The sequence below is a fragment of the Mus caroli genome, unplaced genomic scaffold (assembly GCF_978045245.1).
Source record: "Mus caroli unplaced genomic scaffold, Mus_caroli_1 scaffold_11, whole genome shotgun sequence".
Taxonomy (NCBI): domain Eukaryota; kingdom Metazoa; phylum Chordata; class Mammalia; order Rodentia; family Muridae; genus Mus; species Mus caroli.
The window spans coordinates 29,781,324-29,806,971 of NW_028227266.1; the positions used below are offsets into that span (position 1 = coordinate 29,781,324).

Here is a 25,648-nt window from a genome sequence, read left to right on the forward strand (position 1 = left end):
TTCTTTACACATTCTCCTGTGTAGGCCACCAAGGCATAGCTGCTGCTGTCTGGCAGACCCAGGACACCCTCTCTAGCAAACACATCTTAATTATCTTTCTGGGCATTGAACCAGCCTCTCCTGTTCTGATTAGCAGCCCAGCATGCAGCCAAGAGACAGGCAGGCCCATGGCTTTCCTCTGATATGCAGGAAGTCTGTAGGAGTGGAATAAAAAGCAAAGTTTTGGCTTTAGCCATAACACTAATCAATAGCTACAACCTTTCCTTTGAGTATTTCATTCAACACACAGTGCTCATAGACTTTTCTAACCTTCCTAATAATCTCATGTTGCGTCTTATAATTATTTCATTATATATAAGGAAAAGAAAGACCGTAACATAAATGAAATGCCCATGGTAGCACAGGAAGAAACAAGGCTGAGATTTGACTAGGTGAAGTTAGATCTTAAATGTGTTCTAGAAACGTATGCTATAATAATCTTTATCAGGTGGAGACTCTTGGTTTTGAATCTCTAACCTTCTAGTTTGTAAATGTTATAACCATATGTTTATCTTGTCATTAAGACCAAAAGTGTCCTGTGAGTTAGGATGACAGTGTGAAAAAAGTGAGAGATATTTTGACAAGAGAAGGGGCAAGGAGGACAGAAGGACAGGGGAAGAAATAGGGGCCACAGAAGGAGGTGGCGAGAGTTGGGGCTTTGCTAGGATACTAGATAGCCAGCACTCAGCCACTGCCTTCATTCTGAATCTGTGGGTTCCAAAGACTGCTCACCAACCAGGATAGACCTGGTGTGAGGAAGCATAGGCAGACATCACCCAATCTGCTCTGTAGGAGATCCATTTGGGACCCAGTTCCTAGCCCACTTCATATTACAGGAAAGAAGTTTAAAACAGAAAGCTGGTGCAGGCAAGAAGGGTGCAACAATTTATCAGGTCCCAGAGGACAGTGCCAGGGAGTCCATTTTCCCCTTAGATAGGCTTTCTGGCACACACAGAAGGAAGAACGCCTGGCTTCCAGATGTGGGCACGCACATGTGAGCCACCAGAGTTCCAAATGGGGGCTCAGGACAGGAGCTCGGCGTTTGATCATGTGAAAGAGAGCGATTCATTACAAAGTACAGGCTAAGAGGTTCCAGAGCCCCAGTGTGACTAGACAAAGGTTCTCTGCTCCTTGATTTCCTTTTATCTTATCCTTCTGCAGCCTCTTCGATATCTGGCGACAAACGGAGCCTATAATGGAGTCTGGATTTTTACCTGTACTGTTTCAATATTTTGTTCAGATGTCACTTTCCTGTGTAAAGAGTCTTCCAAGCATCAAAAAAGGCAGCTCCCTCCTAAATGAGCGGGAAGAAATGAGGTAATATGCTAGGTATGGTAAGTTAGTCATGTTTTGCTTGGGGTTTCCTTAAATACATTGGTGTCCTCCATTTTAGGGTTAGCTTTTTATGTGGAAAGTGTCATAAACTGCTGGGACAGGGCTCTTACCTTTTAGGGCTTGGGGTAGAAATAAGAGAAGATTGGTGGGGAAGGACTGACGGCCCTCACCACACATTATGTCCAGGAATTTGCCTTCTTTTCTTCTTTAGGAGGTATTGACTTGCTTGGTTGTTTATTAGCATGAGAAAGGGGAAGTGGCATCTTCACGATGTAAAGAGCCATGGCTTGCAGGTCATTGCACTGGAGATCCATACAGGTGCTGGCTCAGCTGTGTCTGCACTATACTGACCTTACTTATTTAGGCTATCCTATAAACTTTCCACTGAGGGGCAACAGATCATTATGGTTTTTATTTATTTTCATTCTCTACGATGATTCACTTGAATTGTCAGCTTGATTCAAGCTAGAATCAACTAGGAAGATGGTTTCAAGGAGGGTTGGTCTCCATCATATTGGCCCATGGGCCTGTCTGTGAGGAACTTTCTTTAAAAAAAACGGAATCAGTCAAGGAGAGAAGACCAACCCTGGATGCAGTTGGTGGAGCCATTTTATGGGCTGGACCCAACACGTTGTGTGTGAATGAGAAAGGCTAGCAGAGCATTCACATGCATGCCTGCACTCATTTCTCTGGTCTCTTGGCTACAGATGTTGATGTGACTAGATGCTTCATGTCCTTGACTTCTCTGCACTGGGGACTGTCACTTGGGAATGTGAGCTAAATATTTTCTCCTTGAAGTTGCATTTTGTCAGGGAGCCACCTCTATGGAATGGAGAGCCCATATTCCTAGCCATTATCCCATCTTTTCTTCTGGATTTCAATGTAAGTCAGCCTACCCAGTGTATACAGTGCAATGGGTTGATCACAGGATTTCCTATATGGTATGCCAGAACTTTAGCAGCCTCAGTTCATAAGCTCTTCTTCTAAAGGATCATTTGTTTTTGCTCTGGGCCATCTGTGTGATAGCAGCACTTGTTCCCCTTAGGTTTATTTAATACAAATCAAGATAGAGTAATTGTTTCTTATGGTAGCATACATCATGTTATTATAACATCTTAGAGACTGTGTGGGTATGTGCTCATAGTGTGTGCAGGCCAGAGGTTGATATCAGATGTCTTGCTCAACCATTTTTTTTAAAACATATATGTCTCTCTCTTATGTGTATCACTTCCCACCCCAGTGTCATCTTGGCCTATTCTTTGAGTTTACCAGAGTGCATGATGCATATATTTATTAAACTAAACTGGCTGAGCCAATACCAAGGAATGGGTTGTCTTCCAAGTGATGTTAATACACAGGAGATAATTGATTCAGGATCATCTGGACTGCATTTATCTTAACCTGGAGCTTGTCAATGCAGCCAGACTGGCTGGCCTGCCATTTCCAGAGACTTTCCTGTCTCCACCTCCACCACTAAGACTTCAGGCACACAATGCCACACCCAGCTTTCCTGTGGACACTAGGGATTGAACTCAGATCTTCCTGCTTACATAGCAAGCTGTTTCCAAAAGGTAGGTGTCCAGCTTCATTATTTCTTTCTTTTGTATGTAGATATCTACCCAATGCTGCATATCTGAAGACACTGTCTAAAATAAAATATGCCGTGTTCCTGGACATCCATTGTCTAGGCACATTATGCTAGCAATGGCTTCTGCACCATTTTGGATTTCTGTTCTAGTCTCTTCTGCACTAGGGCAGGTTGTAGTAGAGGACAAGGCTAAGGTCCTAAAGGCTGACTTTGTCTGAACTCTACTAGACAAGTGCAGGGCAAAAAGCCCTTCATTAATTGCACTATACACTTTGATAGAGCACAAATTGACATCTATTTTTCCCAGTTCTCGTATATGAATATTGGTTACAATTATACATAACTGTGATGGATTTAATTGACCACATTTAAGCTGGGCAGCACACCAGAACTGACTGGGCTTGAGGGGACAGGCTGAAGCTTCCAGAGATCCCTCACAGCCCAGATTAGGCTTTCTGGAACTAGTTGATGTTTGTGACTCTCTTCCCACAGTAGTGTGATCTGGTTAGATTCCCAGTGCTGAGACCAGTTCCTGGTGCCGACATTGGTTAAACTAAATGGACTGGGCCAATAGTAAAAGACAGCTTTGATCCACATCGTGTTAATACACAGGAGGGGAACATGGGCATTAGTTCCTGTGTGAGCTGCAAGTTACCAGCGCTGCAACTGTGCTACCAGCGATGGATAAGCATGATGATTTTCTGAATGACATTTTGGGTCTTTGTGGGATTTCAAGTGGAGTAGTTGTGTCTTCATTAAGAAGGGAAGGAAGCAATTGACTCATCCATTACTCAACATCAATGGAATCTTAGGGCAAAAGTCTCGGAACTGCAAGCAATATAAACTTTTCCAATTTTCCCCTATTCATAGAAATGAGATCTCACTGTAACATTATCGTCATGCCCTTAAGTGAAGAAGTGATATTGTGTACGTTTGCCTAGAGTTGCTTAAAACTTTCATATTGCGTATGTTTTGTTAAAAAAGAGACATTTATGGATATTTCTTCCTTTTAATCACTACATCATGGACAAATGAAATCCATTAATGTTCATCGATGGCTGGATCACCTGGAACAATCCTTAGAAGAGATGCCTCACTTTTTGGAACCTCCACCTTTGCTTTTGGCCGTTTCCCCTCTGCATGCAGTCAGGGAAACATGACAACAATTTAATCCACACTAGTGAGTGGAGAACGGTGAGATCATCTGATGCGATCTGAGCCAAAATCTTCTTATTCGAGAAGAAATACACTGTGGTGTTTCTCATCGCAGGCCCAATGTGAACAAGGCATACTTCACACATCAGGTTAATAAAGAGTCACAAGAAACCTAAGTAGGTGAGTGGGTGTCAGACATCCTGCTAGAGACAGTCCCCTGAGTGGTTTTACAGGACCCCCTGCACCATGATTCAAGGCCTAGGCTGAATGAACACAGTTCCACTGAGAAAGTCAAGCCATGTGGGGCAGAAGTAGTCACATGTCCAGTAGAGCACCAATCTGGTGCATGCCAAGTGTCTCTGTCTCTGTCTCCCTCCCTCCCTCCCTCCCTCCCTCCCTCCCTCCCTCCCTCCCTCCCTCCCTCCCTCCCTTCCTCCCTCCCTCCTTTCTTCTCTCTGTCTCTCTCTCCCTCTCTCCCTCCCCCCTTGCTCTCTCCCTCCCCGCCCCTTGTGCACTTTGCCCCGGATCAGTAATATTTAGTTGAAGCATCAGTAGAAGGATGTAATTTAGCGCTGCCACAAACAGCTCCCCTTTAGATCACAGTGCCTGCCCTGGCGACCACCGCCTTGGTGCCGGAGGCTGGCTGAATACCGCCTCTTCTGCTTCCCTAGCTTGACCACACCCCCCATTTCAGGAGGCAGCTCTATTAGGAGTATTATGGTCTCTGAATCCTCTTTAGCCCGGGAGCCAAGGATTCCCTGCAGGTAGTAGCTGGAAAAAGCCGCAGACCTTCGGTGAAGCTCACTCCAGTCCTCACCCGTCTCTGCAGCAAATTAGTAAGTGAGGGCTGAGTTTCTGTCGGAAACTTTCTTTTCACTTTTCCTCCCGCCACCCCCAAATTTTATGAATTAAAGGGTAAATTGTGAAACTTTCAGGATGCAGCTGTTTCTCTTCTTTTTTCCCCCCCCCTCTTTGCCTTTTCACATATCCCATTGTTTAACAATATTTTTGAAAACTATTTCCTGCTCTCATTAGATAAGCTTAAAAATCAAGACTCTTGTCACCTTCCACCCCCCACCCCCCTAAAGCACACATTGTTGATCCTTGCAAATGGCATATCACAATTCTGAAATACCCCTTGCAAACCCTTTTGGAGAAATAAAACTGTAGTTTTGCTTAGAAAATTTCTTTCTTATTTTTTTTTTTTCATTCTTAGTGAAGTCTACTATCTGCTCTGCCCCACCTCTTACCAGCAACTTAATGAATTGCTTTCGTAGAGGGGAAATTGCTACCGGCCAAGACCTTCTGAAAAGCCAGCCTATCGGTCATTTCTTCTACTTCTCGACTTAAGTCATACAAGAGCCCACCAATTCTTTGTCAGGCTCTGAGGGTCATTGGTTGTGGGGGTGTCTCCAGGTCAGAGGGACTTTCTTCCCCCAAGCTGTACTGATATCCCGAGGGAGGCTGGAGTTGGGACTGCAATTCCCCTTTGCAAGGGATCGGGGCTTCTGGTTACTGTAAGGATGTCTTCGATCACCTTTTAAAGTTGACTTTTCTGTGAGTGAACTGTGCAAAGATGCTGGGTGGCAAGATCATGACATTCCATTGTAAGGTTCCCTTCTGGTTTTTTTTTTTTTTTTTCTTCTCTCATCCCGAAGCCCCTTCCTTCCTACTTTGTATCGCTGCATGGAACTGGGTGGGAAACAACAGGAAATCCAGATCCTGAAACTTACCTCTGGCCACTTCGTTTGATTTGTAAAATTACCCGACACTTTAACTCTTTCATCAGCTGGGGTCTGGATTGCCTCACCGCCTTTTTTATCTAGCAAGAAAGTCTTTGGTTTGGCAGGCTCGGTCCTCGTGGGGCAGCTGGGTGGCCTCTATGGCTCTCATTTACCTGCGGTTCCAGAACCCAGGCCAGAGAGCTGTAAGGGGTTAATTCGTGAGAAGTGCTTTGAAGATGAAAAGGTCTTTTTATGTGTCCGGGCATTGTAGTTATTAATATTAATATTTGAAGCACACTGCTTTTAATTGTAAATCGACAACTTCTATACTTAGCCATCAGTAGTGGAATAACAAACATCAGGCATCAGCCCGCCAGCCTCTTCTGTCCTGGATCCACTGCTGGGGACATGGGACACAGTCTGATTACTGAGGGGCTCTTTGCCTCATAGGCACCTTACACCCAGGTGCTACTTACTAGAGGCGCCAAGAGGTGCTACAGCCCAGTCTGGAGAAATGGGGGTAATCCTGGCACCTGGCAGTCTGTGACCTTGGATTCTCTGCAGAGCCCCTGCCTCTAATTGCCTATTCAAATTTCCCAGGGATGGTGAAGTTCAAAAGCTAAGAGGGTCAGAGCGGAATTTTGTGGATGAGCATTTGGACTCTATGGGAGGCTGTCTCTGTCATTGAATGAACACAGTGTGTTTGACTTTCTTTAAAATACAGGTGATTCTCGGTGTCCCACCTGGTTTACATAGAGGGGAGTCTGTAATAAAGTAGTATAGAACTTTGAAAAAGAAAAGAGCCAACAGGGCCGGAGGAGTCTGAAGTAATAGTGTAAGAAATTGGGTCTGTGAGTCCGGGTTCCTAAGGAAGAGCTGGGCTAAGCCAAACAATGTAGTGAGGACAGGAACTGGGCATAGAGATTTCTGCCTATGATCCCACACCGCCTCAGCCTGTTGGTCAATTTCTCACCCCTAACTCCAGTTCTGCTGAACCTGATGATGTTTTTGAATGGACAGTTTCATTTATCTCCATGAGGAAATGTAGTCATTCGTATGGCTTTCTTCCTTTCTCTTGTTGAGAGAATACATCTCAAGACCACCACCCCTGTGCTTTCGTGCCTTCTTTTTATGGGTGGGCTTTGTGATGTTATTTATTGGTGAGCAGAGACACAGCTCCCCCCCCACAATGATTCTTTTCTCATTATGTATTCAAATTCCTCAGTGACATCAAAAAGCACAAGAGATGAGTATATGCCAGAAGTTGGGGCTCCCACCCTCCCTCCTTTCTTTCCTCCCTCTTTTTTTTCTTCATGGGAAATGAAAACATTTAGTATCTGAGTGACATTAATATGTGAGGCAGCAATTTAATGGCATTTATAGCAACACTTGTTTCTTTAATCCTGGGAAAACTTAGACACAGAGAGCCTTCTTGGTCCCCTTAATTCTACCGAGGATGTAGCCTTACAGCCTCTTTTAATGCAGCCAACTCTCAGGAACTGTCACCCACCTAAAAGAAGAGAGCAAGCTAACTTTCTGTGCAGTCACTCAGCGTGTTCCAAGAGGTGTTCTGCACGGGCCACTTCATTTACATCAGTAGGGTGAGCTTTTGGTGAGACCTGACCAGGACCAAGAGAGTATGAGCACTGGGCTCCTGGATTCAGTAACAGAAAGCCCAAACTCTAAGATGCACAGAAGCAGCCTGGATTTTGCTAGGTTTCTGGGAAGATAATGTGGAGAGGGCCTACTTTCTAAAGATGAATTTGTAAATTATTCATTGCTAAGAAGATACTGACTCTGGGAAACACCTGCATGTCTGGATCGTCTAAGTGGGTAAAGCATCCTAACGTGATCTTACGTCCAGAGTAGACTTTGATCCCAGCCTTGTGTGGTGAAGGGCACACAATATATGCATACACATTTTAAATTTTACATTATTTATTTTAGTAAATGTTCTGTGGAGAGGAAAAAAAGGGCAAAAAATAAAACACAAAATAATTTTAATATTTAGAGTCTATGAATATTTTCTGAGTTCAAGTGACACGAAACAAAACTGTATCTTGAGCAGAGAAAGGGAGTAGGGAAGGATGTCTGAGATAATATCTTCTCTCCTTAGAGCAGAAGATGGTGAATGTGATGCATCTAGAGTGTAGATGTGGTTCCAGAAACGCCAGATAAAGCAGGGGACTTTGAATACCAATGTCAGGAGTCTATCACTCATGGGGAAAATAAGGTTTCTCTGTCTGTCTGTCTGTCTGTCTCTCCCTCCTTCCCTCTCTCCCTCCCTCCCCCGCTCTTTCCTGCTTTCTTCCTTGCTTGCTTTTATTTAAAAATAGTTTTCACAAACATTTGAACACTTGCAGAAATATTTCAAAGAATTTCTAAAGGTTCTTAGAGTCTTTTAAAAATTGGGACAAGGGGCTGGAGAGATGGCTCAGCAGGTAAGAGCACTAACTGCTCTTCCAAAGGTCCTGAGTTCAATTCCCAGCAATCACATGGTGGCTCACAACCACCCGTGGTGAGATCTGATGCCCTCTTCTGGTGCATCTGGAGACAGCTACCGTGAACCGTGTACTGTGTAGCGTAATAAATAAATATATTTTTAAAAATTGGAACAAGTCAACCTTCAGCCTTCTCTCTTGGTGCCTCTGGGTGTTGGTCCTTAGATGACTCCTGTGAGACCACTGCCAGTCTCTGCCTCTTCTGTAGCAAGGTCTCCCTACATTCTTTGGCCTGGAATTCCTGGCCTTGAGTGATCAATCTGAGGGCTTCAGTTCCTTAGGGCTATAAAAGTATAAAGGACTCGCCACATTTCTTGGGAAAGACAGAAGTCTTGGCCATGCTTTGGCATGGGAGACTCAGAGTATCTCCTGAGCTACACATTTTGTCTTAGCCAGGTGTGCCTTGGCCCTAAGATCTGCAGACTTCTGCTCAGCCTTGGGCAGAAGTGTTTGCTTCTGTTTCCCAGGTGACTCTGCTTCCTAAGTTTTCATCTTAGTAAAAGGTTTTCTAAGTGTAATTGGGTGAGTCCAGTATGCTCCTGGGTGAGGTCCTTAGACTGTAGCCTTGTCCTGACATAGTCCTCTTAGTGGCCTGGAGCTGCTTATAAGCAGAACTGTGGGATTCAGATTCATGTGCACTTCATTGGGTGGCACTGCCTCAAATCAAAGACAACAGCTACAAAAATGGAAGTCCCAGACAAATATGGACCCTTTCAATGGTTTCTAGAGCAGCCTACTAACTTGACTGTATTTATAGCCAGTTGCTATAAGTGTTAGTCCACAAAACGTGGATATACATAGATATGTACATATACACATATAAACACATATACACGTAGACACATATACATATATTCACATACATATATACATATTCTGACTTATATATAAACATCCACATATATGCATATGCATATGTATACATACATACATATATATGTATATATATTCTGGCATATATACATATATATGTGCTTGGCATGTATTCATACATACATATCTATATATATCTCTATATATGTACATGCACATGTATATATGTGTATGTGTATATGTGACAGTATGTACATATATGTGTGTGTGTGTATGTATGTATGTATTCAATTCAGGAATCTGCAGTAGTTCCTGGTTTATGTGACTGCAGCTGCAGTCTTTGCAGGAGCTCTGTTGGACCTGTAAGAATATGTTTGCTTCTTGGGTGTATGCATAACAATAGTACAGGATGCCTATCATTCACTGAAAACTATGCCTCTTTTGTCTTGTGAAAATTCTCTACTAAAGACATTCATCCTATGGTTATAAAAGGGATTTTTTTTGATGACTTAAATGTCCATTTTTAGAAAAAGAGGTAAAGATTTAGACCATGGGGTTCTAGGTCTTGGCCCACCCACTTCTCTTCTCTCTTCTCTCTCTGCACTCTTTCTTCTCTTTCCTCTCTTCCCCCCACCCTCTCTTTCCTGACAAGGCCTCACTGTGTACTGCTGACTTATTTGGAACTCTCAGATATCTGTCTGCCTCTGCATCCTGGGGTTAAAGATAAGCACCACTACATCTCATTCTTAAATAGGTAACCTCTGCTACCTTGAGCTGTAAAAATAATGCTAACGTATAATAATACTAAGATCCATCTTTCCTACTAACAGTGGATGCCAAGTATTCTTGATAACACAGCTAAATGATTATATTTTGTATATGCCTCCTCAGCAGTCCTCAAAGGGTTGGTATTCTTGTCTTCATTTTATGGTTGAAGAAAACTAAGACTGCGATGCTAAGAAATTCCAGGCGACGAATGGCACATTCAGGAAGGTGAGCCACGCCTACACACAATCTGCAACTCCGAAGCTTTTCTTGGCACCTCAGCTCTCTGGCCTTGGCTTATTGAAATAAAAATGAGCTGATTTGATTAATTTTTTTCTGAGTTGAAAATTCTGCAAAACCCCTTTGAGTAGCAGAATGCCAGCAAGCTGTTTAGCATTACACTGGGAAATTGGAACCTTAGAATTTGGGCAATAAAACAAATGAAACCCCACCATGAAAATCACAATTAGACATAGAAGTTGCTTGCCAGATTTGCGAGATCCATGTCGGCTGGTATCTTTTAATTCCGTTTTAGAGGCATATGTTTAAAACGATCCAGTCCCCCTGGTCTTTCTATGACCTTTCTGTCTTGTCGAGATCTTCTAAGAAGCAAAGACTCAATATAAATTTCAGGTCGTAAATGTAGGTCACACTATGGATTGAAAAGAAATTATTTAAGATTCTAGAGTCTTGGAGCATTTCTTTTAGCAGCAAGCACTGGGTGAAAGTTGACAGTTTTGTCTTATAATTGGGGTTTGACTTGGCCAAGGATCTGTTTAACCCTGACCTTTAATGCATCCATGGTGGAGAAGTACTTAACATCATTCTTGCAGACTCTCCTGTGTTGTTTCCAGGTCTGAAGTCTAAAATAATCTTAGTCAATTGTCATCGCCTACCTTGGCCGCAGTGCATCTGAAGGTCAAGTGTGCTCATTTGTTGCTCTTCAGGGTTACACAGGGAACTGAAGAACAACACTGTCAGGCCAATGTTCTTATTATGATGTGCTCCTACATGCAACCTGAGTGTAGGGGGAGTAGATTGCTAGTTTCTGATGTGTTTCAGAGACTACAGTTGTCACTGGCCTGGTGGAATTTGGAGGCTCTCAGAGCTTAGCAGAACCTTTCTGTCTATTGTTGACAATTCATTGTGACAGCATGGCAGCTACAGGGTTTCTATCCACGATGAAATTCAAAAGTCATCTATGAAGCACTCCTTATTCCCTAGCCCCATAATGTATTACAGTAAAATCACCATTACAAAATTATTTTTAAATTGTATGCTTATGTGTGTGGCTGGATAGAGGGGCAGGTGCCTGCAGAGTCCGGTGAAGGATCGGATACCTCGAAATGAGTTATAGGACATTGGGGGTACCTAATTTGGGTGCTAAGAACTGAACCCTGGTCTTCTGTGAGAGGTGTATTAACTCTTAGCCATGGAGCCATCTTGCTAGCTCCCTTAACCGCTTTTAGTCCTCTATAGAAAACATTAGTGAGATATGTCTCTCTGAAGAGCAAATATATATATATATATATATATATATATATATATATATATATATATGTGTGTGTGTGTGTGTGTGTGTATGCTTATAAATTCATAATGGCACAAGACCATTTTAGTATTATAAAAAGATTAGTTATATGTTTTCTTAGAGGTCTTGGCAATGCCAAACTTAATTAGAAAATCCAGAGGCAGAAAAATAGATCGGTGTGAGGGTTAGGTGATAGGTTTTAGAGAGGGATAGGGATAATTCCCAGTAATGTGGGAGAGAGAAAAGACATGCTAACTGTGCTGCAGCTAGTACTTGCTGTGGGAGAGCTCTGTGAAAGAGTAGGTGACCGTGGAAGATGCAGGAGAGGGCAGCACACAGCATTCGGAACATTGTCTTTATCGGTCAAAGCCACCATTTAAAGTAGGAAAGGATACTTACTCCCGTGACTCTTCAGCCCTTAATGAAAGTGAGGGTCATTAAATCTTAGGAGCAAGGAAGAAAGACTGCTCTCAGCTCTAACCACCCACTTTCAGTCCATCCCTCCATGGTTCTCAACCCCCTTAACACTGCGACCCTTGAATAGAGTTCCTCATATTGTGGTGACCTCTAACCATAAATGATTTGAGTTGCTACTTTGTAACTGTAATTTTGCTCCTGTTATGATCTGTGTTTTTCCATCCTCTTAGGCAATTCCTGTCCCGACACACAGGTTAAGAACCTCTGCCTCCCCCTACCCCCAGGATGTTCTGTTATTTAACATGAGCTCTCTTAAATTTGAGCTTTTAGAAAACTGGCTGTGGTAGCCTTCATTGTGCTAACAGTTCAAAAAGATATCTACAAAAATGAGTGGAGAAATGCCATGGACCAAGTGTGGGAATTAAGATATGATGGAGGAAGACAGACAAAATAGTGTGGTACATTAATTAGATTAGAGATAAATACAATGTTATCTCTAGTCATAACTACAAGTGGACACCCTCCACATTAGGTGGTGAGATAGTTTTATCCTAAAGAGATCTGTATCCTTTTGGATATGCCCTGACATGTTCCTTTTCCCAGTCAACAAATGCAGGTTGCATGGTTGGCATGCACCATTTGAAAAAACATGGTCTCTCTTTCAGGCAACTCCTGGGTCTAGGGGAGATGACAGCAGAGCATCATACTTTGTTGGAGTTCAGTGCCATTTACAAAAGGAAAACCAGGGTGGCCAGGGAGTATAGGACACATCTGGATGGCATAGTCAGACTCCTGTTTCTATTCAACAAGTCAAACATTGAGAATATTCAGGAAAATGTTACATCAACCTTGAACATGTACAGACTTCTCTGTCAATATAAGCAACTAGGTAGGGCATATAGGGAAGTCTGGGCCAGCCTGGTCTATGTATAAAAAGACTCCATCTTAAAAAAATGGCAGTAACAGTATAATGTTGGTTAAGTGTATGTGATGAAACACAGAATATTGGTATGTATTTACAGTCTTAAGAGAGAACAATACTTACTGACATAAAAAGTGCCCATTGCCTTATGTCAAATATTAATAAAAAAGCATAGAATAAAACAGCATATTAAAACTATATCTTGAAGACGATTATCTGTGGATAGTAGAATTGCAGATCTTTTTTTTTTAACAACCATTTGAAGCTTTTCTGAATTATTTCCCCCCACATCTAGGTATTTATTAGTTGATGAAGAAAATATAAGGACTAACTATAAAATAGCACAGAATGACAGTTGGATTCTAAATATAAATAATGGGTAACAAAAGACAACTTTTAAAGTCCAGTTTTCAAAAGTCAAACTGTTTGCTGGCATCCAGAAAGCGAACTTTAAATTAAAAGAAGTCACCAATTTCAAGACTTTCTATTTCCAGTTTAGTGTTTTGGGGTTTTGTTTTGTTTTGTTTTGTTTTTTAAGAGAAAAATGATTTCAGAGCATGCGCGTTTTAAAAACATTTGTAATAAACGTATGCTACTATGTTAAGCATTTGGAGAGATGATTTGCTTTGAAATAGGAGTTCAATTTGTAGTCCAGGCTGGCCATGAACTCGCCATGTTTCTGCCTAGGTCTTTTTTGATGCTAGAGTTCTAAGTGCTTGAGGAATAGGTGGGTCAAGTGTGATTTGCTGGGGTAATTGGTTAAGGGCATAGATTTTTCTCTGCTCTAGGGTTGTGGAGCAATCCTTTAACTTCCCTGCTATTTTGCCTTTCTTACTGACATGTATTATAATCTAGAATTATCAGCTAAAGAAACTTTCTCTCTCATGTAAAAAAAAATAGATTTTTCTCTAAAAATCAATCATTTCAAATTAAAATCCCTTGACTGATGAGACCTTACCTACAGATGGCATCAAGCAGGGCAGAGCTGTGTGAACTGGATTCTGCTTGATCAAGGCGTATCTCCCCAGGGTCCCTATTCTTCTGTTGCTTTGACCTCACACATCCCTGTTGCTTGCTAATCTCTGCTTTGGGATTACTGTCTCTAGACCTTGGGCGATGAGACCTGGCAGGTCCTGGCAGAGTCACAAGGCCCTGGACCAGGTGCAACTTGAAATCGCCATATACTTTACAAAGACAAACACTTTCTAGAAGTGAGTGGAAAACTAGTTTTCAAGAGTTATATTGCATATGAGATATCCCCATAGGCTAGACTGTTGACTGTTTTTTGTTTGTTTGTTTGTTTTAATTGATATCGATAGCTTACTTGGTTCCTAAGGTCTAGGATGAAGAAGATAGAGAAGCACAGCAAAAGAAAGGGTGAAGCTGCAGGGTCGGACGTCACTGGGCCAGCTGACTGTGCATCTTAGACTTCTTCCTCATTTAAAGGGGGCTAACAACAACCAAAGTGCAGGTTTTCTAACTTTGATGCTAATCCTCAGAAGTTATTTGCATATCAGTCACATGGTAAGTCTCAGCGTGAACCCAGCGAGGTGGAGGGATGGACTAAATCTTGCTCTGGGGAGCTAGATTTTTAGTGGGGTAGGGCTTGAAAGGGAAAAAAATGACCCAGTGCCTGAGGAGCATGCTTGTATGGGGCAGTGGAAAAAGGTTTGATTGATAAGGCGACTGTTTGATTGAAACAAGTAGTGCCGCGAACATGGAGCAACAATTCCTGCTTAGAGATGGACTTGGAGCACGCTCATTTCTAGCAGTCGTTATCCAGACCTGCAATCTCTGCAGAGCCTCCGATTTTGTAAAACAAACGCACTCCCAGCTGATCCATCTCTTCCATGCTTAGTCTTATGAGGATTGTTTATCCGTCCACCCACCCACAGATTTAAAAACATCAAGTTTCTGTCATGCAAAGTGAAAAAAGCGGAGAACCTACCTTCAACTAGTTGAGAATCAAGTGGGAGAGATAAATAGAAACAGATGTTGGTAGAACCGGTGTGATAACGTGCAAACAATAGGCAGATAATACGTTGGAGATTTTTGGAGAGGAGTAGCTAGCCCCTGCTGGAGTGAAGAGTTGCCGAGCCAGGGACAAGGGTGGGGGTGGGGGGCACTGAGGTCTGATATCAGCCTAAAGCCTTCAGGAGACACAGGGCTCTCAGTTCTTCGGGAAAACTAAGTACAGAGGACATTTCCAGGTTCATTTCAAGCAAAGTAGGGCAGAGGAGGGAGAAGCTGAGTGGAAGGTTGCGGGTACAGCGGGGCTCTGTGGGCTGTGGACTTGGAGAGAGTATCAAAGGAGGAGGATCCGAGGTTAGCAGCCTGGCTTTGGAAGTACCCATTCTGTAACTGGGCAGTGCTGGTTCCACTGAGGAAAAGCAAATTCAGCTCGGAGTGATTCAGTGTTCCCACATGTTCCCATCGTTTCTACACTGAGACAGGTCTCAGGGCTGCTTCTCAATTAGAGACGAATCAGACAGTTGTTTTCTATTTAGGTAATACACATGTGCAAAGCCAAGACAAGAAGTTCAGGTCCAGCTGATGTTCAAGTAGTCATGTGGGAGGGAGTTCTTGTGGGCCAAAAAGCCAAGAGGAGAAAGAACACACACACACACACACACACACACACACTTTTGCCTCTTCAGAAAGGGTTTGAGCTCCAGCAGCTGTTCTATGTCACAATCTGCAAGTTGGAAAAGGGGCAGGTTCTTTTTTTCTTTCTCCAAAAAAATAATAAAGCAGCAATCCGTTTCTGTCCCAGAGTTATTTCCTGTGATGAGAGCCCTTGAGATCCCTGGCAACTCCTCTTTTCAGTTTCCTCCCTGGGCAAAGGGCTTTTCCCCAAGGGAAGTGTCATTCATGCTGTGGAGCGTATGGTCCAGCACAGAATGCACCAGATGTTCAGCCAGAGGTTTCCTCCCTCCCTCCATCAACTGGAAGAGAAAACATGTTTCCACCGGACCTTTTCCAAGTGTGTTGCTATGAAGGGGAGTGTTGTCTGGCTGGCAGACAGAAACTCTTGTTGTCTTTGAGCTAGGCTCCAACACGATACTGCCAATTCACAAAGTTCTGTCTCTTGCAGATGTATATGAAAACTGTACATGCAGAAGGGTGAAGGTCCTTTGCTGCTAGGGGAGTCCAAATGATTCATAGGGCCATGTGGTTAAACCTCCCTCTTCAATCTTCCATGATTTCCTATTCTCTGTGCCCCACACAACCAACCACTGCTTAAGTTTTCCATATTTTTGGCAAACTACTGATCACAATTCGATACAGTTATATGTGAATGAATCTCTCTTCTCCACTGCTGAAGCCATAGACTGTCTTTCTCAGCTTTCTTATCCTGAGTCTGTTAGAAGCCAAGAGCCAGGAGGTCAGGAGTCTGTGTTTTGTTTACTAGTGTGTCTCAAGGGTCCAGCACATTGCTTCATACATAGAAGGAGCAGAGTAACTATTGAAGCAACAAATAGATTTTTAATAAACCCTGATGTATGGTTGTGAGATAGAGGACAGGCCTGTAGGGACCATGGGATCTCTGCTGGGTTTTGGAGGGAAATCAGAAGGTTTACTGGCTCCCAGGAAGTAGCAATCCCTCGTGCCTGCACATTTCCAGTATAAAGGTACAAACCATCTTGCAGGACCCTTGGGGCCTGGCTGGCATTTCCTCAGGCACTCTCATCATGGTAAGCCATTTTCATTATAGGGGATTCAGTTCAGCTTTGAAGTCTCATCCTTGTATATATCAATACATTTTGAGAGTGACTTGTTAAGGTCTTTAAACTTAATTTTCAGGTTAAAACAAAACCAAAAATCAGTAACAGAGAATGCTTCAGAGACAGAGGGGCCATTGAGCAACAAGATGCCATCTCTCCAACACCTGGTTGGCACAGGCCCACATTGGACCATGTTGTGTAGGTCTACCTCCTAGTCCGTGCTCAGTGTCCAGCTCAAAGTCCAAGTCATGGAGCCGCACAGTAATTTTAGCAAAATCATTGGACAGACAAGAGATGGGGGCAGTGTTCTTGGATGGCCATCCTTGATCTTTCTTAGACACTCAGCATTAGCACTGCAGAACTTCCCCTAGCTTCATTTGTTGCAGCAGGGACAAGATGAAATCCTAACTAGCATAACTGTATTCTGGGAATACAGCCCTGTGAACATAGCTCTGTCACTGGCTGTCAGGCACTATCAACGTAGGGAACTGGAACAGCACACTGGACATAAAACCAATCTCTGTACTTTCTGTGTTCTCCTGAAATAGGCCGACTGATGGAAGTATACACAGGAATGAGGGGGCAGGAGGGGTGGCCACTGGAGAAGCAACGGGGGTAGGGTTGGGATGAAAAGTCACTTCCTAACAATAGGAATTTGGCCTTTGAACGATAAGCTAGGAATGTAATCTTCTCAATCATTCAAGAGAGGCATATTTTTATGTGTGGTATTGAATTTATGAAAGTGTGTGAACTTTTGCCCTCTGGAGAACACTCAATTCAACAGAAATGTTTGATATATCAACGATTTTCTTGGTGACCAGTAGCTTGCTGGAAAATCCCTCTAAGTCAGAATGTTCTATGAACGTTCTTTGCATTCAGGCTTCCAACAGAGATAATAGCTCTCAATAAGAACATTTTTTTCGAGCCCTTCTCTTGATAGGAGATGAATTTGTCCAGTCTTTTTGAGAGAGCATCTGTCTATCTGTGCCAAGGGTTGGGGCTCTTCATTGAAGTTTTTTCCCCTTTCTTCTTCCTCTAAGACAATCTTTACTTATTCTTTTATCAATAATTCATTTATTCCATATGGAATTCTTGCTGGGTGACAGGCCTTGGATGGGCTTGTGGAGACATGAAACATGGATGGAGGTCTTATTTAAAATGACATACAAGAATTAGTCCCTGCCCAGAAATTCTGTAAAAAGGTTTCGACTCTGTCACTATCTGCCATGTCTGCAGCACACAGACATGATCTGCTATCTATATGGGTTGGCTATGTTAGGGTCTATTCCACCTCTTCCCCGGCTTAGGTTATCCACCATTCTGAATTCTGTTTACTTCTCTGCCTCACAAAGAACTGAACAGGATGGTTGCTGGGAAGGCTCCTAGGTCTACGATTGGATGCCTTTGGGGGGTTAATGTCCCCACATCCCTGTGCAGCCAGAGGCTCAGTCAATGTTTTCTCTTGTGCAGGTGTGGAGAACAGAATGAGCTACTATGTGGATCCCACTGTGGGCAGCCCCTCCACATTCTCTGCACCTCATCCTGCAGTAGTGGTGAGTGATGGTCTCTTCCCTGCTTCCTTTCCTTACCCACCCAGCCTCCTCCGTGCATTTCTTCTTGCCCCTGGACTCAGCTTTGGACCTTATGTACATTTTATGTGAATATAAAATAGAAATCCAAGAATCCTGGATTTGTTGAAGGTTTTTAGTTTCAGAGAATGTGCCTCCTCTTAAGGAGCTATTGCATGGTGTCTAGAGACAATGGGTTGTCAAATTTTGGGACGTGCTACCGCCCCTTAATTGGAAGAGTCTAGGTATATAGGTAAGTTCCTACAATACCCCAACAGCTCCAGAGCAAGGATATGCAGCTCTCAAAGTTGGTTACCCTTCAGGCAAGAATGCTGGTCCAGGACAGCTTCACATTTGATGGCAGATCCTGCTACATGCCCAGATTGGTCTAAGCAGGCTTGATTTACCTGTAAAACATCACTTTAAAAAGTGAGGCAGTGTTCCCATCCCAAGGGGTTCCATTTAGCATTCATTTTAATAAACATCTTTTTTTGAAGTAGCAATAAAAATAATTTTATTTTTGAGGTTACCAGAACATGAAAACTTGTATTGAATGCTGCAGCATTAGGAAGGTTGAAAACCACTGCTGTATATACACACACACACACACACACACACACACACCTGCACGTGTGCACACAGCCATCACTCTGGCAATCAGCAAAACAGACATTAAAAGGCAGGCTTACCAGTACATATCTACCCCTCCACTCTGGATGGGCATTTAGCAGATGAGCACAGCTCTGCTTCACTTGTAAAGACCTGCTCTAGCCAGGGAGTGTTCAAATATAGCAGAAGAGAGAATGCTGGAAGGAAAAATGGCTTGTCATCTTGTCCATTGTATTAAACATCTTTCAAAATCAAGTCTTTTCTGGTCCTGAAAGATTTCCAGGTAGCTGAGTCCCACAGTTTGAACTAAAAGTCCGATTAGCATTCGTTACTTTTACTAGAAGCATCCTTGAAACGTCATCATCCACAGTTGTTAAAACTCTGAAGTTCTCAGGTAATGGCCCTTTGATGAAGAACTCATGTTCTCTGCCCCAGGGCCAATCTGTCAGAAGCAGGGCATGGAGTCTTCTGGCTTGTAAGGTCAGCTGCTCTAGAGACTGTAAGGAGGATGGGATGTGATAGCCAGGAGGTAAAGAAAGAACGAACGCTTTTGGCAGCTGTCTGGCTTTTGTGTGGTAGGGGTTTAGCTTCCAGGTACTTACATGGTAGGTGTGTGGGACTCTTTCATATGACCAGAGAAGTGTTTTTTCCTGTTATGCTATTCTGGCTAGCCCTTGTGGGCTCTGGAAGTCCCTCTAGTACTGGCTCATTGGATCTTTCCTGCGTAATCCTTCTTTGAACACCACACTGCTGGCCTACCTCGAGGAGGGCAGGTGTGGGAGGGCTAGACTTCTTATGGGTTTAACTAAACATAACATAGGCTGGTTTATTTTAGGGTCAGGGTTATGTCAAGGTTTCTCCTGACAAGGAGGAAGTGTGGAGGATGCTCAAAGGAATTACCTTATTTGGGCCCATGTAGACAGGATACGAGGAAGCATCTTGAGCCGTGCAGAAGGTAGGGGTAATAATTACCTATTAACCACGTCTCAGAGCTGCAGGCTTTGGGACACATAGCAATATGATCAAGGCCAAGGGTGGGTTCCCAGGATGCTGTTCCACATGGAATATACTGATACCCCAAAGGTTAATGAAATACACATTCAAGATGTCTTTTGATAAGACTGTTTAGGGAACATCCCTGTCTGAGGGTAGGGTGACCATATTGAAGAGTCCCAATTCTTTCACCATAGTTCAAACATACTTTTTTTTTTTTATAAATATGGTGCCTATATTTTCCAAATGAAAAATTCAGAAACTGTCCTACAAGGCTTTAGAAACAAACAAACAAACCTGTGAGTATATCTTATAAAAGAATTCTAGGCTGGCGACATTGTAATGGTCTGATTTCCTATCAGGCCCCAAGTTCCCCAGAATAACAATTCAAACTCAAAATAAATATAAAAATACCCAGGTCATACAGCTAGGCTTATTCTCTGACTTGCTAATAACTTAAAATAATCCATTTATATGAATCTACATTCTGCCATGTGCTCAGGTACCATGTGGCTGTTTCATCGCATCTTCCCTGGAGAAGCTCTCATTCCGCCATGATCCCAGAATCCTTTCTGCCAGCCAGATGTCCCACCTTCTATCCTGCCCTTTCCTATAGGCCATAGGTTTTTAACTGACAGGTGATGCATCCATACAACACACAAGAGATTCTCTCTACAGGAGATGGCTCTGTGGATAGAAGCACTTGCTTGGAAAGCAAGGAAAGGAAAGATCCCATGTGAAGGTGGAAGAAAAGCTGAGCCCATAAAGTTGCTCTCCGACTCCATCAGGCTGCCACACACATCACGCACACTTTAAAATATTTCTAAGATTTAAAAACAGTTTTGCCTTTGTCTGAAGGCTACTGTGTTATGCAGAGTCAAGCAATATGAACTCAGGGCTACTTCATACAGGTGATTACTGAAGGCTCTGGGAGAAGGCAATGTGCCTGAGTGTACACTGCATGTCAGCTTGAGAGGGACCTGAGAGAGGCTGTCAGCCACTGGCTGGCTCAGGCATCTGTCACACAGTCCTAGACCATGCTAATAGGACTTGCGTGCTTGCCCCATTGGCTGAATGTTAAATTGGTGGTACCAAAGAGCATCATCCCAGCCAACAAGTTCAGCTACTGACCTTTGCAAAGTAAGTCCCACAGGACAATCCTCACACAAGCTATCTCTCAGAGTTTTGTTTAAGTATGGTGTGTGTGTGTGTGTGTGCGTGTGTGTGTGTGTGTGTGTGTGTGTGTGTGTGTATTTGCATGTAGCCTTGTTGAATCCTCTAGAGGTGAAGTCATAGGAAGATGTGAGTCATCTGATTTGGGTGATGGGAACTGAAACTACATCTTCTGCGGGAGCAGTATGTGCTCATAACTGCTGAACGGTCCATCTCTCCAGTCCCCATCTCAGAGGTGTTGAGATTAATTCTGTATCCTGTCATTCTCTCCAAGATCTAGAAAATCCCCTTTTGTATCTCCCTCTCCTCCCCTCCCTTCCTTTTTCATTCTTTTATATAGTGCTGATGATTGAGCCTCAAGCATGCTAGACAAGTGTTCTACTTCTGAACAATAAACCTCCAGCCACCTTTATACTTGTTAAAAAACCTGAGACAGGGTCCCCTTAATCTTCCCATACTAGTCTTGACCCTGTGATCCTCCAGCCTCACCCTATTAAACAGCTAGAATTACATGTCTCTGCCACCCAGTCTGGCCTCTTTTGTTTATTGTATTTTTCCTTTCTGTTATGATTGATTGACTAACAGACTCTCTCTCTCTCTCTCTCTCTCTCTCTCTCTATATATATATATATATATATATATATATATATATGTGTGTGTGTGTGTGTGTGTGTGTGTGTGTGTGTGTGTATAATTTGTTTCTGTCTTCATATACTCTAGGTTGCAGAAGGAGAAACCACCTTCCTCTTGTTCCTTAAGATGAGGTGAGGATGGGGCTCCCAGGACAGCTTTGGGATGCACCTGGACTATATTCTTTTTTTTCTGCTAAAACAAAACTTTTGAGTTGGATAATTTATAAACAAATAATCAAAACAAACAAACAACAACACGTTATTTTAAGCTCCATTCTAGAGTCCAGTAAGCCTAAAACTCCAGGGCTACATCTAGTAAAGACCTTCTTGCTGTGTTCTAAAGATTGTGGAGTCATCTTATGTGAGTGTCAATTTATAAATGTTTGTTGCAGTTTTCCTTTTAACCCAGCTAGCTCCCAAATACTGGAGGCTGGACTATTATATTTATTTAACAAGCTTTAAGGGACAACAACTGAGTAAGTAGTATTTTAATCTTCCGAAATTTTAGGGCTACCTCCCGGTTAAAATTCCAGTGATGTTTGCATTTTAGCACTGGTCTGGCTCTCTGGGGTCCAAGTTCTTTCTTGTGGTGCCTCCCAGACTCTCTTTCAGTGGCTAATCTGCACTTCCCCTCTTTCTCTATTCTCCCTCCCCTGGCTGGGAAGAAGTCCAGTCCTATTCTTTTCCCTGCTCAGTCATTGGTTGATCATCTTCTTCATTGACCAATAAGGGAATAATTAGGGGGAGCAATGGACACAACATTAAGAAACGAGATTCTCAGAATAAGGATTGCAGCCAGAGGTGGGGTCCCAGAAGGAACCAGCATTTGGATAACATTGTATCTACAAGCTTGGGATGTGGAGTTTGAGAGTGAGTGGATGGGGGGGGGGGGGGCGGGATGAGCATGAGAGAGTGAGGCCAGGAGGAAGCCTAACTGAGCTCAGTTCTTCTCATCAGGAATCTGCCTCTACAATCATAAGGCTGGCTGGCTCAGGAGAGCACAGTCTTTGTTTTCAGTCACCATCGATGGTTCCACTCCGAGGTTTATCATAACAGTGATTAAATTCTTACCTGGGTTTTAGGGGATGATTCAAATGATAACCACAGGTTGTAGAAGACCACTTCGAAAAGCACGTGCATGTTGGAGGCAGAAAAAGCTAGTCTGTTATTCCTTAAGCAGCAAAGAGTGAGCAAACCAGGAACACTTTGAACCATGGCATTTCTGTCTACAAAACAGGTGAATATAATCTGCCGTGAAGGTCACAGTGCTACTTCTATTGGACACTCTTGTCCAGTGCCTCCATGAAGGTGATCTCGGTTAATTCCTGTTATTTTCCTGTCACTCACCGTATCTTTCTTTTCTATTTTGGCTTCCTAAATTATGTTAAAAAGGTAATTGTCATGGGGTGTGGAGAAAAGAAGATTTTCACTTGTCTCTACAGGGGTGCTGTTAAACAAGATGGGGTTTAGGTGGTGACACTCTTGTTAGGAAATCTCCTTGCCTCATTCTCCTTTCAATGAGAAAGAGCCTTCTTGCCCTCTTGCCACCAGATCAAATTTCTCTTGTCATGGGCTGGTGGTTTACAGCTCTGTTGTGTAACCAGACCTGGTTCTCTTCACTAGAGTCTTCCTAGGGCCTCCTAGGACAGATTCTCTTCTAAGCCTTGGCTCTGGCTGTTGATAGCCTCCTCAAGTCTACCATTCATGCTTCAGGTTTCCAGCTTCTGGGTGTGTTCATGGAGTGATCATGTGCTGTCCCTGTGCTGTGTGTTTCGCCACCATGCTTGCTACTGGGAAGCCGTAATAGATACTACCCAGGCTCTGTGGGAATCAAGTGGAATTGTGGTTAATGCTTTGTTTAGAAAAGTGGGAACACTCACAAGAAATTCAGAATCTCAGTAGAAACCAGAAAAGATGTTCTTTTTCTCTTGTTGCTTGGGTGCAACGTTGGCGCAAGTTTAATAGAGTAACTACATATGTATATGTGTGTCTGTCTGTCTATCTATCTACCTATCAATCATCTGTCTGTGTGTGTGTCTGTCTACCTGTCCATCTGCCCATCTGTCTGTCTTTTAATCATCTATTTTTCTACCATCTTAGGTAACTTGATATTTCTGAGCTGTTAGGGTCAGCCAGTACAAACTAGATAATTTCAGAGTCATGCTACAAGTTGAATATTACAACATCAGAACACAAAGGCCCTACATGGTTAAATAAATTACCCAACTTCATAACACCAGCAAAGCATAGAATGTGACCCTAATCTCTTTTAAAATCTATTTTTATTGCTATCACTAAATTTATGAGAGTAGGAAACTTATAAAGAGAAAGTTATTGCCACAGTTCTAGAAGCTAAGAAGATCAAGTCCTTGATAGGTTCTGGGTCTTGTGAGGCCTCAGTCTTTCTAGGATGGTGCCTCATTGCTGTGCCTTCTAGGGGAGATGAGTGCTCTGTCCTTACAGGGCTGAAGGATGGGAAGGACTGAACCTACTTCCTCAAGCTATCTTACAAGGGTCTTATATTATCTGTGAGCTGCCACACAATGATTTTTCTCACCTCCTGGATGCCCCAACTTTTAATGTTATCATATTGGTGAGTACATTTCAAAAATAGGCCTGGGGCAATGGTGGCACATGCCTTTAATATCAATACTCAGGAAGCAGAGAAAGGTGGATCTCTGTGAGTTCGAGGCCAGCCTGGTCTACAGAGAGTTTTCCAGGACAGCCAGGGCTACATTGTGAAACCCTGTCTTGGAAACAGCACCACCATCATCAACAATAACAACAACAAAAGATTGTGGGAACGTATTCATCATAGCAAGTCCTTACTACAGTATTCATTTTGTTTTTATTTATTTATTATTTTGAAGTAGGATCTGGAATTCACTTTGTAGACCAAACTGGACTCAGACTCATAAAGATTGGCCTGCCTCTGCCTCCTGAGTGCTAGGATTTAAGTTGTGTGCCCTATTCATTTTTCAAAAAGCTATTTGGTGGCATATGGAGACTTAGAACCAACTTTTATTCATGCACCTTATTTATGAAAACTTGGCTTTCCATGACTTAAGAAAGAGCCACAGTTCTCTACATAGACCACTGAGCAAAGTGCAAAACTGACTGTTATTTATCCTGGCTGCCATGTTCTCCTGACTGGATTCTACCTCAAGATACCATATCACTATTACCATACTCCTCATGCCATGGGGTTCCTGAAACTGCCATCCCGTGGGGGTACTGGTACAAGTTTAAGGGCTTCTGGCTGAGTGAGGGGTTACAGAGCGACCCTAGGAATTCGAAGCTGACAATTGGTATCCATTTCACCTAGAAATGTGTCTCCACAAGACAGTAAGGTCTTCAGACTTCCAGGGACTTGTTAACACTCCATCATTCCCACGCTGTTGGGCTAGGTCTCGGTGAACGTCGGATGTGAGTGGAAGCCTTATGGTCTGCAGGGAAGCCAAAAGCAGCTCCCCACGAACACCACCTCTGTCCCTCAGCCCTCTGTCTTGCTTCTTTTTGTTTCCCAGAGCCTTTAGAGGGTCAAGCTTGCCCTTTCACCAAGGTCCAAGCCTATCACTCCTCATTGTTTTAAAAAGAATTTCCTGGCCTTGAGTCTAAAATTAAATTGCCCCCTGGGACTTTGCTATTTTGTATGTTCCTGCCTCTCCTGGTGGCTATTACCACCCCATTTTGTGCCCCCTCCTTCCCAGGCACCCCCAGGAGAGCTCAGAAGACATTGGCTGTGCCTCCCTCTCCAATTCTCAACAGAGCAAGTATGTCCAGGAATCAGCTTTATGTCCCTGTACTATTTTGAGGCCAAACACAGCCTGATAAGAATTCTTTCTTAGCACTGCCCAAAGAATTCTATAGACGTGCTTGGCAGTCCGAGAAAGGAAGAAGGAAGATGCCTTACACAGCATCTTGTAAGACCCAGAGACTTCCGGATCTATTAGAAGTCTGTGGGATGTCTTATGCATTGCAGTATTTTATAATCTTCACCACAGGAGAGCTCAGTAATTGCTCAACCTCAGGAACTGCCTAAGCCCCACTTTTTTCTTCTGAATAGTGGGTTATATGGGAGGAAAACACTGTTTGAGCGTGCCTTCGGAAAGCATAAGGACACAGTGTGAAGGCTCAATACGTGACAGGGACACTGCC

General features: G+C 43.1%; 1 protein-coding gene across 1 annotated transcript in view; it reads left to right on the plus strand.

Moving 5' to 3' along the window:
- Positions 1-4,872: 4,872 nt before the first annotated feature.
- Ets1 (ETS proto-oncogene 1, transcription factor) overlaps positions 4,873-25,648 on the plus strand; it is a 120,714-nt gene continuing 99,938 nt past the window's right edge. Inside the window, exons 1-2 of the mRNA XM_029481151.2 lie at positions 4,873-4,953; positions 17,986-18,068. Of these exons, the coding sequence (XP_029337011.1) occupies positions 18,000-18,068 (69 nt within the window). The 5' untranslated portion in view covers positions 4,873-4,953; positions 17,986-17,999. The remainder of the gene's footprint in view (positions 4,954-17,985; positions 18,069-25,648) is intronic.